This window comes from Carassius auratus, chromosome 7 (genome assembly GCF_003368295.1).
Source record: "Carassius auratus strain Wakin chromosome 7, ASM336829v1, whole genome shotgun sequence".
Classification (NCBI taxonomy): Eukaryota; Metazoa; Chordata; class Actinopteri; order Cypriniformes; family Cyprinidae; genus Carassius; species Carassius auratus.
The window spans coordinates 32,086,772-32,106,672 of record NC_039249.1 but is presented as its reverse complement, the minus strand read 5'-3'; the positions used below and the strand labels follow the sequence as shown (position 1 = coordinate 32,106,672).

The 19,901-nt window shown below is 37.5% G+C and overlaps 1 protein-coding gene across 8 annotated transcripts in view; it reads right to left on the bottom strand.

Annotated features, from left to right (window-relative positions):
• Nucleotides 1–349: 349 nt before the first annotated feature.
• The window catches only part of csnk1g1 (casein kinase 1, gamma 1), a 59,411-nt gene continuing 39,859 nt past the window's right edge, over nucleotides 350–19,901 (bottom strand). The window contains exons 5-14 of one of the 8 annotated variants that reach the window (XM_026268504.1): nucleotides 16,476–16,627; nucleotides 16,116–16,350; nucleotides 15,285–15,370; nucleotides 15,111–15,195; nucleotides 12,823–12,971; nucleotides 12,559–12,666; nucleotides 10,075–10,185; nucleotides 8,698–8,804; nucleotides 6,861–6,884; nucleotides 350–4,506 (exon numbers count right to left, since the gene is read on the bottom strand). In XM_026268504.1, coding sequence (XP_026124289.1) covers nucleotides 4,452–4,506; nucleotides 6,861–6,884; nucleotides 8,698–8,804; nucleotides 10,075–10,185; nucleotides 12,559–12,666; nucleotides 12,823–12,971; nucleotides 15,111–15,195; nucleotides 15,285–15,370; nucleotides 16,116–16,350; nucleotides 16,476–16,627 — 1,112 coding nt within the window. In that variant the 3' untranslated portion in view covers nucleotides 350–4,451. The remainder of the gene's footprint in view (nucleotides 4,507–6,860; nucleotides 6,885–8,697; nucleotides 8,805–10,074; nucleotides 10,186–12,558; nucleotides 12,667–12,822; nucleotides 12,972–15,110; nucleotides 15,196–15,284; nucleotides 15,371–16,115; nucleotides 16,351–16,475; nucleotides 16,628–19,901) is intronic. The other 7 variants (XM_026268505.1, XM_026268507.1, XM_026268509.1 and 4 more) reach the window with 7 other exon arrangements.

Sequence of the window (19,901 nt, the reverse complement as noted above, 5' to 3'; positions counted from 1 at the left end):
AAGTGGATTCATTAGGTTTAACTTGGGAGGGGGGTGGGGGTGTCCACTTCTGTGTTTTATAAAATATATATATATATATATATATATATATATATATATACACACATACACATTAGTATTTCTGTGAGGGTTTAGGGTTTTAGGTTGTAGTATTTATAATTACCTAGATATAAAAACAGAAGTCTATGGAATATGCCCATTTACATCGCTATGTAAACGTGTGTGAATGTACCTTTTTTCTGTAGTATAAATTATGTATGTGTACATGTAATTAATTAACAGAATGAACTCATAATCCACAATTTTTCAGCCCACACATACCCTCTAAAAAAGACAGACACACTCTCACTCAATGGTTAAGAGACATTTTCTTTTATTTTACATAAAAAAGGGTGCAAACTTGAGTTTCCCTTTAACAGTGGAGGGAATAAAAATTGAATTTGAAAAGTTATGTATGGAATTTTATATGACTCCTCAGGAAAATAGGCATTTTAAATAAGATTAAGATTAAGGCCTTAATCTTTCTGCAACTTAAACAAAATATATTTAGAGAGAGAGAGGAGAAAACAAAACGGGTCCATCACAGTTGAAGCCCTTGACAAAGTAAAATCATTGAAATACATTTAAGCAACATTCATATTTCAACACAATAAATTCATAATACAATGAAATTTAAAGTATCTTTGTAAGTATGACCAGAACAAGAGAATGGCTCTTGCAGTACTGTACAATTCAGTTTTTAATATGTTCAAAGTACAGAAAAATCCTTACTGAAATAAACACTAGAAAAAGAAAGTGAAAAAGAGAATTCAAATATTGCAGTGCTTTCCTACCAGACTCCTGTAATATAATCATTCCGAGGTCATTAAAAATGAGCAGTTAACCAGATCAGACGGTTAATTAAAAATAACGATAAAAAGTTCCCACATTAACTTAAACCTTGAGACAGGAATGATTACATTTTTCAGAGAGAGAGAGAAAAAAAAAACCTATGACTGGAGCAGACACAATGGAAGGGCAATACAGTATACAGCGGCAAAATAGTACGCAGTGGACATTTACCTGCTGAACTGGAGCGTACAGAGGGGTCAGGCTTGCAGTAGCATGTTTAAGGCATCACGCAGCCACAGAATAACAGTGTATCAACTTCATGCCCACAATGTTCTTCAGTGCCCCATTTACAAGTAGTTTCCTTTGCTTTCGGGATCAAAAGCCATGCACATCAAATCTGCATTAACGTCACTAACTTCAACTTTAGGATAATTACTCTATTTACCTCTCTGTATGTAAATCTGCAGCACAGTAAAGTGACCAGAACCATGATACAAAAGCAAAGGCAATTCAAAGGAAACGGAATGGTACACAAAAACCTAACCAAAGGACCCAGACTTTTGGGGAATCGATCGCTTTTGTGGAATTATTGTATGTTTAAACCTCAAATGGACTCTTTATTAAAACAAACCCTACACAAAAAAAAGTACAAAAACATGGTACAATCTTAAAAAAAAGCATCAACTAAAGATGAAAAATGGTTTGAAATAGTCATCACCTTGCAGTTGACGAGAGCCAGTAGTCATTATGATCGCATTTTCCATAATTCCAGTAATAAGGAATAAAGTCTAGCCATCCCTCATCAAACTACTTCAAATAGCATATTAAGAGTGTGATTTCAGTGTAGTGTTTCACATGGATGAGTCATTTTTATCCAGCAGATGGTGCCTTGATCACCATCCACTCATAATCCCAAAGTACATCTTACATCTGCATGTAGGACTAGCTTCCTCATCCACGAATCCAAAGCTAAACGCTTTCACATTCCTCTTGTATCCAAAAAAATCTATTCCTGATGGCTCCGTAACAAGCCAATGCCTCCCACTTTGACTTTGGAAGAGCCTCAACAAGAATTAAGGGGTTAAATCCTGCAAAATCACACTCCTTAGAGCCAGACGCACCTGGAAATAGCAAGCAGTGCACATCCAGAAATACTAAATTGTCTTCCAACTAGCGAGGCACGTAATACATATCGTTAATAGAAGAACGTTAAATAAAATGCGCGACATTTTTTTTCAAGAGTATTATTCAAGTACTTTTCAAAGAATAATTTAGACCCAAAGTGACTTGCATCACAGTGGACAAGCATAAGGAATATCTATTAAATAACCGTCACATCAGAAATACATGGAAAGTTTTTCTGCGCATTTGCGAAAACGGTTGGTTGACTCCTCTATAACCGCCAACCCGAGATCTGAACGAAACTTTCATCCCTACACGGTGGAAATTGTTCCACAAGGTGAATCCAAAAAGGAATGGGTCAGTGAGAGCTCACCAAGTTACTATTTACATATATATACGAGTGGAAACAGACGGCTGGATTACTAAACTGATGAGTTAAGAGGTGAAAACATGCTAATAAAGAATCTGTGCCCATTTGCCATATCAATTTGGTCCAACACGCTCATTTATCCACTGCTTTTGTAGGAACATTCAAAGCATGCCATCTGTAGGCCCTCAGGGGGTATTTCCAAAATACACAATGGGCATGAAAGATTCTTCAAACAGCTTCATTTACCTCCGTTACTTATGAAAGACAAGTTCAGAGGTCAGTAGCATACAGCAACGCAAAGGCTGAAGTAAACCAAGGGCCTAAGACAACTTTAGTGCAGTCACACGCTCCTATGGCTTCTCTCTCAACTTTTGTACGGTGATCAAAATCAAATAAAATAATAGTTCATATAATTTATCTTACATTTATTCACATTTGCTATACATTAGAAAGATCACAAAATAAAATCATGGATTTAATGCTGTGAATAAGTGAACGGCGAAAGCAAAAAATGAACAAGGCAACATCACGACTTGAAATTAGCAATTCTCTGAAGTAGAAACAAAAAAACGACGACAACGTAACTACAGTAATTGTTTCGCATATAAGCCCATTTTACATAATTCCTGTCTTAAGGACTGCCTCATCCATGCAAGAGGTCAAGGGCTGCCCCATCTCAGAATACGCATATATATATTATAGCGTTTACGAACAGGCCGTTTCAATGGGTTTTCCGACGTTTTCTGCCACAATCCAATTTGTGTTCGATTTTGTTGATTCTAACATGTCGAGCGAGGTTCCTAAAGGGAATGAGACATGTATCAGGTCAGTGTGAAGGCAAGGGAGGAGTTTAATAATGTCCTACTGCAGGTGGCATCTGCCGAGTAATGTTAAGGCATTAAATTGAGATGTTTCGCAGTGGCAGTCACTACCGTCAGTCTGCGTCCTCCGAGGTTCCATCACAAGACAACTACTAAAACACAGAAATGCCTGCCAAACGACCATTATTACATTATTTGTGGCATCTTTTGCTTAATATGAACAAGTTGAGGTGTTTTCCAAACCACTCTGGCACATGAAACATTATTCTCATCCTGAAGAATTAGCAGTTTTCAGGCATAAAAAACAACATCTATTAGGAACTGGTCGTGGGAATAATAAGTGACTATATGGACAGAAAGATACAAAAGCACAGAAGGAAAGTCTTACTGGCCACCTCAGCCAATAGAAAAGCAGCCAGCTGTACGTCAAAGCGGTACGATATCGTAAGAGGAGAAAGCAGCATGACTGGCTGGTGGGTTGAAGTGGGAGGAGTGCTTTAGAACAAGCAGCTTAAATACTAGTCAGTGGAACGGAGTAACACCCATCGTTACCACTGGAAACAGCTGCTTATGTCACACTTTCACAAAGTTCACGTGTAAAGGCCAGCTAGCATCATTACGACAGTTATTTGTTTTGCGCTTTGCCCATGTACGTTAAATCATTCCGATAGATACGACGAAGAAATCTGCTAGTCATATTCTAAGGCTTCGACCACTTTCTGGCAGCATGAGAACCAACAATCAGCCAACAAATACACAAACAAACATTTCAAAAGGGTTAAGTGTGAAAAAAAAAAAAAAAAAACACAGTCTCGTCTCGTGTGGAGTGGAAGTGGGCCGGGAAGTGCTCGGGGGAGGAAAAAGTCTGAGGTTCGAGCTCCAGCATGGGCGACTTTGTCTCTCTTACTCCCTCTATGTCATACAAAGGGCTAAACTGTGCCTGTCGCGGAGGAAGAGGACGAGAGGGCACATTCAGAGACTTCCTCCCCGGCACATCCACCGCTTAAGACGAGGGGAACGAAAAAAGAAGCAAAACAGCAAAGGAAGTGCGGTGCTGTTCCAGCGCTTTGAGATCCTAGAGACAGTCTGAGGATGAGGCCCGTCGCTGCCTAAATTAAGATGTGGAAGAAAACAAATGAAACCAAACAAAGACAATCCCCACAGAGACGACGTGTGCATGCCTCTTCGTTTTCATACATCGCTCCCCAACTCATTTGGAGGGCTCGCTGTTGTCGTCTTGTAAAATTTCTTTATTTGAACGCTCTAAAAACAACCAAAGGAATGGACTGTGCGGAGAGGCCAGAGGTTCATTTGTGCCGTTGAGTGTTCTTCTTCCTCTTCCTCTTGAAGAAACAGCAGCACCTGAGGATGAACACAGGTTAATGTTAGTGATGGCAGGCAATTAGCTTGTTATTCCAACCTAATAATGAAGCATCTGGCCTCTAGCTACACATGCGCCGTCAGTATGTAGCTGCCATTGTAAATCTTAAAGCAGGTTTGTGGGTTAAGCTACATATTGTCTGCGCTGTCGATAATGCATTAGTGTATTCGTACCAACCTAAATGCTACATATAAAAAGACAATAACTGGTCAAAGTTAATAAAAAGGAAACTTAAAAACATTTAAGTTTCGTTAAAAGCATCAACAACGGAATGTTAAACAGCAACAACACGACAGAATGGGTCAGGGAAAAACAAGGCACATGCAGTGGAAGAGAACAGCTCCAGACTGACACATTGAAAAGTGATAGACTTCACTAAACATGTTCCTAATGGATGCTGCTTAACAGCCAGTAAATTACAGGCAATCACTGGCTGTATCGTTTAGGTTCTCTGCGGTTGTTAATGAAAAGTCATACTGAATATACAGCGTCCTGCAAAAACATGCAGATCCTTATCCAAGTCTGCCTTTTTGCTACATACTACATTGAAATGACATTCTCTGTACTACGTCATGAACAATTAAAGGGTTAGTTCACCCCAAAATGAAGATTCTGTCATTAATTACTCACCCTTGTGTTGTTCCAAACCCATAAGTCCTTCGTTCATCTTCGGAAAACAGATCAAGATATTTTTGAAGCATTCCGAGAGCTCTCTGACCCCTCCCATAGACAGCAATCCTCAGGGGCCGTTCACATATCGCGCCTAAAAACGCGTGGAAAACGCTAGGCGCGCCGCTTTCTCCTTCTTTCCAAAGCACTCGGGCAGAAGCGCTACTGAGGCATCTGTCTGTTGCTAAGCAACCATGACCCGCTCTCTCCATGAAGATGCGGAAATTTCAGCAAAGGGAAAATGGATTTGCAGCACTAAAAATCTCTTGCAGTAGCTCTGTCATTAAATTTATTTCAAAATGGCAATCCATATATAGTCAGCTTTCAGCTTGTTATGGGAAAGGTTGGTTCTTGTTACATGACCCGCGGTGCACTTGCGGCATTCTGAAAAGTTGAGATGTTTTTAACTCGATGCGGTGCGGATGCGCCTGGAAAAAACGCGATTCCATTATGAGCGCGCATTCCGCGACTACATTGGAAATAACGAACTTGCGCGCAAAAGACACTATATGTGAACGGCCCCTTACACAATCAAGGCTCAGAAACATAGCAAGGAGATCGGTAAAATTATCCATGTGACGTCAGGGGTTCAACCGTAATTTTATGAAGCTGTAAGAAATACTGTGTAAAAAAAAGAAGAAAAAAAAAAGACTTTATTCAACAGTTTGTCTTCTCACAAATGGAGAGTATCCATTTAATGTAAACAGCGTATGCTTTTATGTTTTAGATGTGTCATGCAGACACGCCGTTTATGCCATTTACACTATGATCTGAACAAAAACAATATATCCACATGACGCAACTGACAGAAAACAGCATACACTGTTTACTTTCAATGGATACTCTTCAAAATGGCACTAAGGTGACGCAGAGTAGACGATTTGTTATTTGAAAAAAGTCGTTATTTTCTTTCTTTTGAGGACAAAAAGTATTCTCGTAGCTTCCATGGGTGGGTCAGAGAGCTCACGGAATGCATCAAAAATATCTTAATTTGCGTTCTGAAGATGAACAGAGGTTTTACGGGTTTTGAATGACATGAGAGTGAGTAATTAATGACAGAATTTTCACTTTTGGGTGAACTAACTCTTTAATGATGGCCAAAGAGCGAGAAATGCGTTCCTCAATTTAATGCATAGGGTTAGGAGTTTATTAAAAAGCAATGTAAGCACTAGTCATACTTGGTTTGCCTGGGAGATCATGACCTTCTAACAATATTACAGACCATATAAAAAATATATATATATTTAATTTAATAAGCAGAATAATCTTAAATGCTAATAATGTTACTAATGTTGTGGTATAAAAGACTTTGTTAAGAGTCTGCATACTTCTGTTCAAGGAACTGTGAATGTACATTTAACCTCTACATCCTCATTCCATTTGGTTTCTGTAAATAAACTTAAGTTGGACTATTAAAGACTTCTCAGTGTACCTCCAATCAACTTTTAATTCAACTTTAATTTGAAACTTAAGGGCATTTCAGCCTCTTAAATTAGACTTTGAGCAAACAGACCTCCCTCTTTCTGTCTCAAACTCTCAGACCATGAACAGCTACATCAGTCTACATCTATGTTAGTAGATCTGGGTGTAAGCGTGATCTATATGGCCACAGTCTAGGCTGGTCCACTCCTCTTGGGTTTGATGTGGACTGGAGAGAGGGACTCACCACAGGTTGAGCATTTTCACGCAGCTACAGAAGAATGTGAAAAGAGAAAAGACAGAGATTATTACACAGAGGTGAGATGAGGAGACAAACCTAATGTCGGCGACAAAAGACCAACAGGAAGACACAAACAGAAAGAAAGAGAGAGCGACAGACTCAGCGGATCGTGTGATCGAAAACATCTGCTCAATTGATGTTCACCTTTCATTAAGTAATATCATAATAGGTATTTTATATATCCCTTTTTAGAGAATTCTAAAACAGATGGGCAACAGAAAAAAAAGAATTGGAGAAAAATGGTAGAGAAGAAGGAACTGAAAGGGTTTGGAGAAATGTAGTGTCGTCCTCAGCTCACCAGCCCACCGCTCTAATAGTGAATATAATAAAACATAAACATGCTTCAGCTTGAACAATGGGTCTCTGCCACTATAAAACACCTGGGAAGACTTTGTTGTAAAAAATTAAGCCAAGTACCTGAAAGTCCATCAATCATGGTATTAAAAAAAAAAAAAAAAATCACTGTAGGCACAGACTATTTCATTAGGTTGTTCAAAAGTTGTCAAAAAGCAACCTCATGTAATAGAGAGAAATTTAAGTTTCACAGCTTAAAATGCAGATCCTTCAATCAGAATTATAAACCAAAGCTATGTTTATAACACATTTATGATTTAACTGTCACACAAAAATGAAAGCATATTTACATCAGACATAGAAATCAGATATAAAAGTGTTCTTACACTCTTGGTTATTCAACTCCAATAACATTTAATATTTTGAAGCTGACTGGGTTTAGAGACATGTTTTTAAACACCATATTTGTGTTTTCACTATATAACCAACTGAATGCATCTCACTGCAAAAGTAAACATATTTTAATGCTTGTGCACTTTCTTAGAAAATGGAATAATAATGTTTGTACCTGTGCTCATGACAGACATTTACTGTAAGATGCAACGAATTCAAAAAGCATTCAATAAATGAAAATAAGTCAAAATTCATACTGTCTCATTTGCTCCTCTACATCTATGCAAAGCAAAACAATCCATGTAGGTGGAAGACACAGTCATGAGCTAAATATGGGGCATAAAACAGATGCCAAACACTAATAGTGTGAGGCCCTGATGACGATTCTCCTTTTTCTCATTTGATGCAATGTTATGTAAAATAGAAGCTGCTACTAAAGCTCAAGTGGCAGTGATCTAACATTACAGACTGAATCTTTAAATAAGGATACGTAACACTGATAAAACAATCAACAGGTTGCTATATTCAAGAAACAAGGAAATGCAAAGAAGAAAGAGATCAGAGAAAGAGACCTCTGGGTCGCATTAATACTGTTAACTGATCAAAACAGCTGCTGTCTGCCACTTTCAAGAATGTGCATCAGTAAATCAAAGACAGAGGGCTTTTTAAGATATCAAAGAACTACAAGAATGAGTGTTTAAAATGATGTCAGACAGGACGTTTTATATGACAAACTCAAATGCACATCAGGTGCTTTAGATGAATAGGAAACTACAGAGTAACAGTTGTCTTTTTCAAAATATAAACTACCAGTCAAAAGTTTGGAATTTTAAAGATCTTTTATGTTTCTCACCGAGACTGTATTTATTTGATCAGAAGTACAGCATAAAAACTAACAGGTGTTAAATTAACAAAATTAACAAAAGTGCACATACGAAATGGATAATGTTCCATTTGGGTACACAGAGCACTACAGGGGAGCAGATGGGAATGGACAAGAGAGGTAGATAAAGACCCAGAGTGCTACAGGACAGCTTGTGTCAGTTAGACACAAGGCCCAGACAACAGAAACCTGTGAGAAGCCATGTGCACATACTTGGCCTCATCCACCACCTCCACTTCTGCCTGCGCTGTGATTGGTGCGTTTGAGTGGGCCGTCAGCGGGTCTTCTGCATTCAGTTCACCATTAGTTGAGCTCACCACCTGTGGCAGAAAAGAATGAAGTAAAGTAAAATCTAATTATTGGCTGGCCTCAGTGTAACAATGATATTTTAATTAGAGAGTTCAGTCAATCGTTCTACAGAAGCTCCATGCAAGTAACTACTGGAAGACAGTAACTGAGGAAAATCATTTACTACAATACATGCTTATGAAAGGTCAAAATATTCCTGGTTAAATGCAACTTTAACTTTTTTTTTTTTTTTACCAACTGAAAATAATTTCAATTTCAAGTTAACTGATTTTCACAGAATACATCTTAAATCTACAGGGCTGTTTCTTGTATTGCTGTGTGTTTTCTCATTGCATGTAAATTATTGAAATTTTTATTAAAAAAATATAAATTTTATAATAAAAAAAGGCAGCCATACTGATATTCATGCTTTTATTTTAAAAGCCAATGTTCTATTATTTTAGTTGTTTTATTTTTAGTGAGTCTCACCAGATCCACTAATGTACAGAATCAAAAAAAAAAAAAAAAAAAACACTTTCACTACTCTTCACTACATAACACTTTCGTGCAGTAGCCCAAAAACTGATTTTCACTCTTAAGTCACACTTAATGTAATACCATTTGGTTTGTTATCTAATATATCTTTACACATTACAGAATTCCCCTCAGTTCAATACAGAGGACAACTAAATAAACTCTAGGACTGTCAGCAGCATTTCTCAGTCGTCTGTTGGAGACACCTACTGGATAAAAGTAAAGCAAGCTCTTCAAGGTGGTGAGTCTGCATGTGTGTCGCCATCTCAGTCGAATACATGCACTGAATTGTGCTTTGTGTACTGTAGTGTGAGAAAGCTGGTGATAATAGGCCCTAAATACAGCCTTACCAAATTACCACAACAAGGGTTACAAATAACCTCAGCCTCTGCGTGACATATACCGCGTTTCATTCAATTCAGAAAGTTAGAATTTACACCCTCACACTCAGAAAAGTGATAGATTATGAAAATGTCTGAAAATGTCAAGCCTCCTGCTTGGAAAATTCCAATAGAATGCCACTTGACAACGTTCTTCCAACTTGGACCATGAAATGCTATATGGAAGTCAGAAATATTAAGGTTGGAATATCCCACATTCAAACACTTTCATACTTTGAATGAAACGCAGCATTTTTTAATAAGAACAAGAACTGCCGAACAGGGGAACCCATAGAGGAAGTGTTCTAGAGCGGGTGGGGCGCGCTGCTGCAGATGGCCGTAGACATGAGCGCACACAGGAGGAGTTGAGCAAGGGGTGAAGCAGTACCTGCACTGAGCCTCCGTGCCTGTCCGCTGCCAGGTGTGAGGTCAGGTAGGAGGAGTTTGTCTGACGGTTGGGCTGCACCTCCCAAGCTCCTCTGCGGTCGGAGATGGCCGTCTGTGCGGATGGAGGAGGTGCAGGAGGAGGCGCAGGAGGGGGGAGGTGTGGCGAGTGAGCAAGAGCAGGCGGAGTGAGGCCAGGTGGCATGCAGCACAATGCAGGAATGGAAATCAACAAGAAAAAACAAGAGCCAGTCAAAGCCAGGAAACGGCATTAGTGACTGTGGACTAGTTGTCCAATCAAACCAAGAAGCAAACACCACAAAATAAACACAAGGAGACATTAAAACAGAGGAAATTGAAGAGAAAACTTTCTGAAATCTGTTGAATGCCAAGTGGACTGGACAACACATGTAGCAAATCAGGCATCCAACACTGAGTTCCCACTGGATATCTAACAGCATAATTTCAAAATTAGGTATAGTTTAACCAAAAATTAAAAGTACCCCATGAAGCCATCCTACAGTAGGTGTATATTGCTATCTTTCAGATGAATACAATCGCAGTTACAATAAAAAGTGTCCTGGCTCTTCCAAGCTTTATATTGGCAGTGAATGGTGGTCAAGTCTTTGAAGCCCAAAAAAGTGCATCCATCCATCATAAAATGTACATATGTACTCAGAATATACAGAACCCATGGGCTGCTTGACCCATTCCATGAAGCTCTGGAACAGTTTTTGTGTTGTAATTAATGACAGTGGAGGTTTGAACTCTTCAGCCATAGAATCACCAGAGCATTGGAGACTTTTATGCACAATGCACCTCAGCACTCTGTAACCAAGCTCTGTGCCTTTACATGTGGTCTTCTGCTTTGTGGCCGAGTTGCTGCTGTTTCTGAATGCTTCCACTGTTTAATAACAGCACTTACAGTTGACAGTGACATGATGAAATTTCATGATCTAACTTATTGCAAAGGTGGTATCTTGTCACAATATTATACTTGAATTCACTTTTTCCTCACAAATGTTTGTAAATGCAGACCGCATGGCTAGGTTTTGATTTCAAATAGGCATATTCCTATTCCTAGGAAGAGGTGTTGTGCCCCAATTAGTCTTGTGATGCCCTCTAAACACTCACTAAACAGCAGAACCTCCACCAGATTGATGATGAGGCAGTTTACAGGGCCCTTGTGTCTTTCAGCCAAGGATTTCTAAATATATCTGCACTCCTCTTCCCTCACAAGAATCATAAGGATACACCTGAATTCAAATAGACATATGATGTCAGGTTGTCTTAAAGAACGTGACTGGCCAGAAATTAAGGTAGTCATCGCTTCATTATCTCACCATTACCCTGTCTTTGCAAAAGAAAAAAAAAGAAAAAAATTAAAAATGTTATGTAACAAAAACTAATTTTCTTTTTGATCATCTTTAATCAATATAAAAATAGTCTCCAGTGACATATTACTTGGAAATATATGGTTTCAGGAACTTCTATTCCCAGCATGCACTCTGAGCCATGATGTGCCAAAGCAGTGCATGCTGCAGCAGTCAGTTGCTGAGTGGGCGAGTCTAATGATTTTGTTTAAAGCTTCATGTAGTGCTGAAGAAACCCTCTAAAATCAACTCCACCTCCACCAGCTCGATTTAGAATTCTTCAACCAATGTCATGAAAACATGTCTAGGCCATAATTGAACTCCAGAATTAAATCAAAACTAAAATACAAAAAATAATAATTTCTACATGTTTTGTATTGTGATCTAGCAAGGACCTTTCCCTTCCCCAAATTCTCATTACCAGGGGGAAATAAAGCATGCATGAATTTATTAATAAATACTCAATACTAAACATTGCATGACAATGAAAACAAAAAACTTTTTTTAATCATATACATATGCAATTTTCATATACAATGAAAAATAATTGTTATCTAATTTAATATATTTTAAAATGCAATTCATGCTGGTGGTGGCAAAGCTGATTTTTTAAAGCACACTTTATTCAAGTTTTCAACGTCCCATGATTCTTCTGAAATATGCTGATTTATTATTAGTAAAAAAGAATTGTGCTGCTTAAAATTTTTGTTCAAACCTGTTGATACTGTTGAAATGGCAATTTATCAATTACTACTTTAAATGGCAATCTTTTGAAAACAATGCAAAAATGCTTACTGTAATTTTTGAATTAATTTGAGTTAATGTGAACTTGCTGAATAAAATAATTAATTTCCATAGAAAAAAAAAAAAAAAAAAAAAATATCTTAATGACTTCTACATCAACAAGTCCATCTCTTTCTTGTGATCATGAGGTGAAATATGACCCAGACTTGTCTTGTGAGATTCACCCATTTGGTTCAGGGGAAATATTATCTACCTTTAATAAATGGGTGTGTGGACAGAAGCATGAACATGGGACATTTTCTCTTTCCTTTCCCGTAATAAAGACAAGGTTCACCAATCTTAAGCTTTCTTAATGAGCAGCGGAAGATTACCTGATTCCTTAAGGGCTGGTGCTGGGAGGGTCTGTCTCTGTGTGCGTGGCTCTCACGCGTGATGGCTGATGCCCCTGAGTCCACGTGGACCGACCCCACCGGTGTGGGCTGAGAAAGACAAACCAAAACACAGAGAACATCAGCTCCAAGGTGAGCTAGCTCTGTGTCGGAGCAAATATAGACGGCAACATTAGGCTGTCTTCCAGAGATGGATAAACTGTGCCACTTTATTCTCTAGGCAGTAAAGATGAAACGTTGACTCACAATCTGTCTGCCAACCCAGTCATACGAGTAATCAAAGGTATATCCCTTTCGTTCAAACAACTCCGTAAACAAGGTCCGCAAGTATTCGTAATCTGGCTTCTCAAAGAAATCCAACCGCCGGACATAGCGTAGATAGGTGGCCATCTCCTCTGAAAACACAAATGAGGATAAAGTTACAATGACAATAATCCAAAAACGTTTCAACAACCCATTTTACTTCTGCAATGTGATATGATACTGCCCAGCTCAATATGTTGTTGTATTTAAAAAAGATAACAAAATAGGGTTGTGTGCCTCAACTGATTATATTGTTGTTGACAAGTCTAACAAAGCCACAGAAGAAGTCAAAAAACATTGTTTATGCATTTTTATAATAGCCTACTTAATCTATGTTTCAAACAGTCAAATCTGATACTGAATGCCATTGATAAATAGGTTATATTGAGGGGTGCATTTTTTTTTTCCATTTCATTCTGGTTGTCATAAGAGAACCTGGAGATTTGGTTTGGTGCTCACACTGCACATAGTGCGAGCCATTAAATATATATATAAAAAAAAAAAAATTAGTATTATTGCACTTAGTTTATTCTTAAAATAAAATAAATAAAACTATAAAGTATGATAATACTACATTCTAAAATAAAAAATTAGTATTAAAAAAATACAATTATTTTATAGCACACTTAAAAATGCAATGCTAAAATTTACATTTTATTATTAATTTTATTTTTAAAATGATTTAAAGCTTAAGCTACGATATGATAAAAATGAAAGGAATAAGCACAGCATGCTCAACAATCAAATAGCTGCACTGTGCGTCTCAGTCTCTCAAAAACCAAACCAGTTCTCTCTCAAGAGTGAGCTTATGGTCAGATACAGATACATTTTCTACTTGTCCTACATGTTTGCATCTTTATCTTTTGCTGGTTTGCGTAGCACACACAAATTTGTTCAGTGAAATTAACTAAACATTATAGACTTGCGTAATGAAAATGTGTGCATTGAATTGATTCAGTCGTGTTCAAGTGATCACTAAACGATTGTCATGACATCTCTCTGCTTGCATGATAAATATTATTTTAGTTTAACACGACATACTTGTTCAGTGATAACTATGAAAAAAAAGCTAAAAAGTCATAACAGTCTTGTCAAGTAACTGTACGACGTTGTATCCGAATGATACGAAAACTGTTGTGATTGTTACAGATACAATTACAGGCTGTTACATAAAAGTGTAAATATGTGATGTCATAATTAATTTACATATGTAATTGTTGCATAAGGCTATACATTAATAAGCATTTATTGATTAAAAAAACTATTTAATGTGTTTTGTAAATGTGTTTTCATTTACAATAGTGTGAACCACGAGTAGTCGAGTAACTCAAGTAGAAATCAGTCTTGCAAATCCCAATACTGTACAACATTTATTAGTATTTCATTATTGTAAATGTTAAGTTTAAGCCTATCTAGGTGTAGACGTAAATAAAACACAATCTAACAAGAAGAAAATTCAATTAGAAACTTTTCAGAAAGCAGCAAGTGCAACGCTGGTCATGCACATCCTTTTCCGTAACAAAATTGAAAGCTAGCCTAATTATAAAGCCCACGTACCTGACAGAAGTTTGGCGTGTGCCAGCAACTAAACACAGTTTAAGGGTAATCTGTTCATTAAGACATTGATATAGAACCTGCTGCTGTCAAGTAAGTTTCTTTCTTTTCTTTTGATATATATATATATTTTTTTTTTTTTCACTGTATTTGGTCTATAGAGTTATTGAAGTAGGTTTCATTTTTAATTTTATTCCCCTTTAAACCAATATAAAATGTAATACCATATTTTTCCTCATAACAAGCTTATAAGCAAGCTTAACTGTTGTATGCCAGTTTGACACAGACTGCAGCAAACTTTCCTGTTTTCTTCTACATCAAATTACTATCTCAACGATCTCATCTTGTCACGAGTTAAACCGAGAAAACAAACACACCCAGCTCTGATGCAATATGAAATGAATTGGTTTTCCACTCAAGATATAAGCAATGTGGTTTGTTTTTTTTAATTATCATTAACATGATCGTAATTTGAAGCAGCAGCAGTATTGTTTAATCGACTAGTCTTGCGCAACCCTATTACAAAGAAACATTATATTTTCTTTGGAATAATGTGCACTTCTGAATCCTGCAAAACAACTAGGAATGTGTATTAATAAAGTAAACTGGGTCAGTTCTGATTTTATGTTGACTTTAAGATTAGCTGATACAAATGCAGCACATGATGGGGGTCTCACCAGGAAAGTTCTCACAGAGAACCTCAATGGGAGTGTTTCGCTTTGTGTCCCCAATCTTCTGGTAGCGTTCCTTTAGTGTGTCAGCCTGCAAAGCACAAAACAACAACACCGTCTGATTTTCACGAACTAAATTAGTCACAGTTTTAATGGCTTTAACATGCTAGTTCAACATACTTTTAGTCCCTGCCATGGGAGACTTCCCCGGAGGAAATACATGAACATGTGACCCAAGGCCTCAAGGTCATCTCTCCGACTTTGCTCTGCAAAAAAGGAGTAAATAAAACGGTAACATCATGTACACAATAACATGAAGTTGGCTGGACAGTAGAGATGGGAATCATGCGGAATTTAACTAATCTGGTTTTGATTTTAACTACTCATATATTGATCATCGACCATATGATCAAAAATAAATAAATAAACAATCACAAAATCTCTAAATCAAAACTAAATAAATTTCCATGTCTTATTTCAAAACCATAAGCATTCAATTTATCTACTGATCAACCATTTTCATCCATCCACTTAAAGTCCTTGCAACAAAAATTTTGAACTGTGCTTGACAAATGAGGTTTGTTCTCATGTATCAAACAAGTATCAGTGGATGACTGGAAAAAACCATTGCTCAAAAAATGTTTCCCCATGTATCATCACCTTTAGTCATTAACAACATAACAGTAAGTGTTCTTGCTTTTTTATTTTGAGTTATACATGGCATAACATGCGATTCAGTGAGTAAGTTGATAATTCAGTATCCAATTCGACTGATTCAGTATAATCTTGGGCCAACCATTTTTCCTCTGGCACCACATTCAGTTTAGACGTCACAATCATGACTGAGGTGCTATAAATTCAATGCAACATGTATAATGTTCTTTAAGAGAACTGGTTCATGATTCCCAAACAACCAATCAAGAAACCACATAAAGCATTTGGGATAGTGACATGCTAAATTTAATGTTTAGTCCATTTTTGGATTAGACTATGGGGATATTTTACACTTACCTTTCCCTAAGTGTGTATTAATAGACATGTATCGAGCTGTGCCGGTAAGGCTCTTGTGCTCCCGGTAAGGAATGTGTTTTTTGGTTTCTGGGTCAATGTATTCTTTCGCAAGGCCAAAGTCTATGATGTGAATGATGTGCTCCTTCTTGTTTCCTTGTCGACCGATGAGGAAGTTCTCTGGCTTCACGTCTCTGTAGATGAGGTTTTTAGAATGGACATACTCCATGCGGGATATCTGGGGAAATTGAACACATGGGCTCACATTACACATTTACATTGCAAAGCATCAGTCCAACTAAACACCCAGGTGCCACACTGCTCTTACACTACAGCAGCTTTTCAGAGGGCCTGTGCACTCACCAGCTGAATGGCAATCATCAGGACCGTCTTGAGGGAGAATGTTCTGTCACACAGGTCAAAGAGATCCTCAAGACTAGGGCCGAGCAGCTCCAGGACCATGGCATTGTATTTCCCACAGGGCCCAAAATAGAAGACCTGAGGCAGACCCTCTACTTTAAAAGAAAAAAAAAAAACAGGAATATTAACTTCAATAGACATAACATTCTCTTTTTAGTGGTTAAGTGTGTGGTTTTAATGAAATGATGACTATAAAATTATGACCTCTGCTGATTGAGGAGGAAAGCAACTTATTCCTCCAGCCACTAGATGAAAATGGCTGAATATGTAAATAAAGCCGCAAGTCACTTTGATTGCTTGCAATCACACATGAATTATGCCAAGAAACCAGCATTATCAAAACTGCAGTGTCAGATATTTTAAGTAAGGTGGCTGATTCCCAAGTTTAGCATTTAGAAGTAGACCAAAATCCTAACAAGTTAGCATTTTTAGCACTTTCTGTTGCATTGTCCCAAAAAGTAAGTTTTGGTTAAAATACCAAAATATGGTCTGTTGTTCAAGCAAGCTAAATATTTTCACATTTTATTCTAAAGCATCATAAAAATGATGATCGAATCAATCGGTTATTTATTTGTTTACTCTTGAAAAATTATTTACACATGAAGAATTGGTTGCTAACAAGTGTTCCAGACCTCAGTCATGGTAGCGCCAATATTAATTTTCCACAGGAATGAATGTGACTATGACTGACTGAAATACAGTGCATTAAGGGGATTGTAATGTCAAAAATACTGACTGTTCAGCTGACTAAACATCTCTCTGGAAAAATAAAGAAAATAAAAACCTTCGGTACATAAAAGATTTTTTTTAATTTGTGAGATTGAAAAATTTAGGCATGTGATCAGCTAGAGGCAAAGGAGGAAAATCTGACCATGCCCACAAGCCACGCCCCCCAACAATTATTATTACAAACATCTTAGCACAATAAAATATATATTACATTGTAATTAGGGCTTCTCTCCACTAAGGTTTTTTTTGGTCGATTAGTAGTCATTCATTTTAAGCATTAATTGACTAATTATGTTTATTAATAAACCATTTAAATCATTATAATGAGCCTTTAATTGCCTACAAAGCCTAATAAACGATCAAGCGCACTCAAAGCTTGCCACAGTGCACCGCAGAAGCTATGATAGGGCTGCATTAACATTTTAATAATTCACTGATAAACAAGTGCTTTCTTCGTTTTGGGTTAAGAGAAGTCGGTGACACGGACTCGTCATCTACACAGTAGTGACGCACATGTAAGCATGTTTCACACAGACTACATAATCTGAGTATATCTGTTTTACATTTGAATTGGTTCATTTGAAAGTAGACATTTCACTCTGTATAGATACATTTTTAAGGTGTCTAAGGCAAAGATACACACCGAGTTTAGCGCTCAAGTTCACAGACCCAGACAGCAGAAAAAGCATCCAGTTTGCTTTCCTTATTTTACAAAAGCGCATTTTGTTGTTATGTAGAGTCATTACCAACCCTCTACAATGAGAGTAAATCACTCGCATATGTGAGTAAATCTTCATTCCGGCGACTAAATTATATATAATATTAGCCAATGGCTAATATATTCTCAGATTTTACTCGCCAGTGTGTGAGTTGGAGGCTAAGTATAAGTTTAGCACAGATATATTTATTTTCACTCGCAAACACTCTGACTGAGTGGTGCTTCCATAGACTGTATAAAAACATGGACATAGTGTCCGTGACGTCACCCGTAGACTCCTGAAGAGAGTTTTTGAAGCCTAAAGTGTGCAGAGCGAGCCGTCACCATCTTTTGCAGCGCTTCACCGCGCGACTCTCCCAGATAATCGAAAATTGGCAAAAGGGCGGGAGCTGGTTGCTGAAGCCACGCCCAACTAGCGCGACGGCTGTGACAGCAGTGGCAATTCACCTGTCATGCAAGTGGCCGTGCCCTTAATTATGCAGAACTTTAAGGCTTAATAGAATTTAAACGGATGAGTTATAAAAAAATTCACCCCCCTCACAGTTGTCATGAAGGGCAAAATTACTATATGGACCAAAATCATTTTTTGCACCAGGCTGAAAACATGTTTTTTTTCTGCTGTAAAGTTGGGCATTTTAACATGGGAGTCTATGGGATTGATTCTCTTTTGCAGCCAGCCTCAAGCGGCCAGTCGATGAATTGCAGTTTTAGTCACTTCCTTATTGGCTTCACTAGAGAGCGCGGGAGGTTGCTGCTCGGGTGCTTCAGAGTTTCACTCTCCGTCAGGCGATCGGTGTTATTTTTCAGTGAATGATCTCATCTGAAGCGTGCAAAACCCCACACCTCAGAAAGTGCGCAGATATTAAGCTCTCTCTGAAGTATTGTGTTTAAATGGACAAATTCAGACAAAAATTATGTCAAAATGCCTGTCTTGGTAAGTATCCTTCACCAGACATAGCCGGCTGAGTGTAGTCCTATTGTATCAGTGCATTCTCTTAAAGTGACACTTTTTATAATAATCGAAAAGGAACAACAAAAGAAATCACTCACTGCTCTTCATTGAAAAGCTTTTGCAACTTTAACAAAAAACAATCTTTATACAGTCCAATATGCAATGCTGTTTTAAATTTGATTACTTTATTCAGTTTCTGTATCTAAAAACTAATGCTAGACCTCCCAAAAAAAAAAATAAAAAAAATTACTGTTTATTTTATTTGTATATTTACTCTATTGTATTTATTTTTGGTGTTGCTTGTAGATAGATAGAATATTCTTCTTCTTCAAAGTATAGTTTTTCCATAAACCGCACATACCGAACCACACCAAAACAGTAACTCTAAAACCGTGAAACAAACCAAACCGTGAAATTATAATTTATAGTTATTATATTATAAATGTTTCTAATGATGAATGTTGCATTCCCAAATGCAAATTAAAGCGGCTTAAACCAAGTGCAGCGCGGCTACCACTAACAGCGAATCGAAACTAAAAACAGTACTGTAACAGTTAACATGTAGCACATCAGACTACAGTCTATTTTAGAATTACATCACAACCGTTGCAGATTTTATCACAGCAATCTCAAATTCTCACCACCCATTCATAAAAAGCCATCGAGTGAGCAAAATAGTGCTGATTCTACTCGTGTTTAGCGCTTTGAATAATTTTAATGCTTTTAACTGTCCTACGGATGAAGCGCTCCCAGGACCATTCCGTCCATGATGTTTTAGAAAACAATCTTTTTGCAATTTATTTAGGTAAAAGCTTAAGGCCATTTGCACAATTTCAATCATCATGCAGTAACAAAAGCCTACACTAGTCAATGTGTGGTGGTGTTGTAACACCCCTGAGAATAAAGTGAACTGTTGGCCTGTCGATGACTCATCTGGTGTTCAGACTGCACATAACACATACTCAGTTGT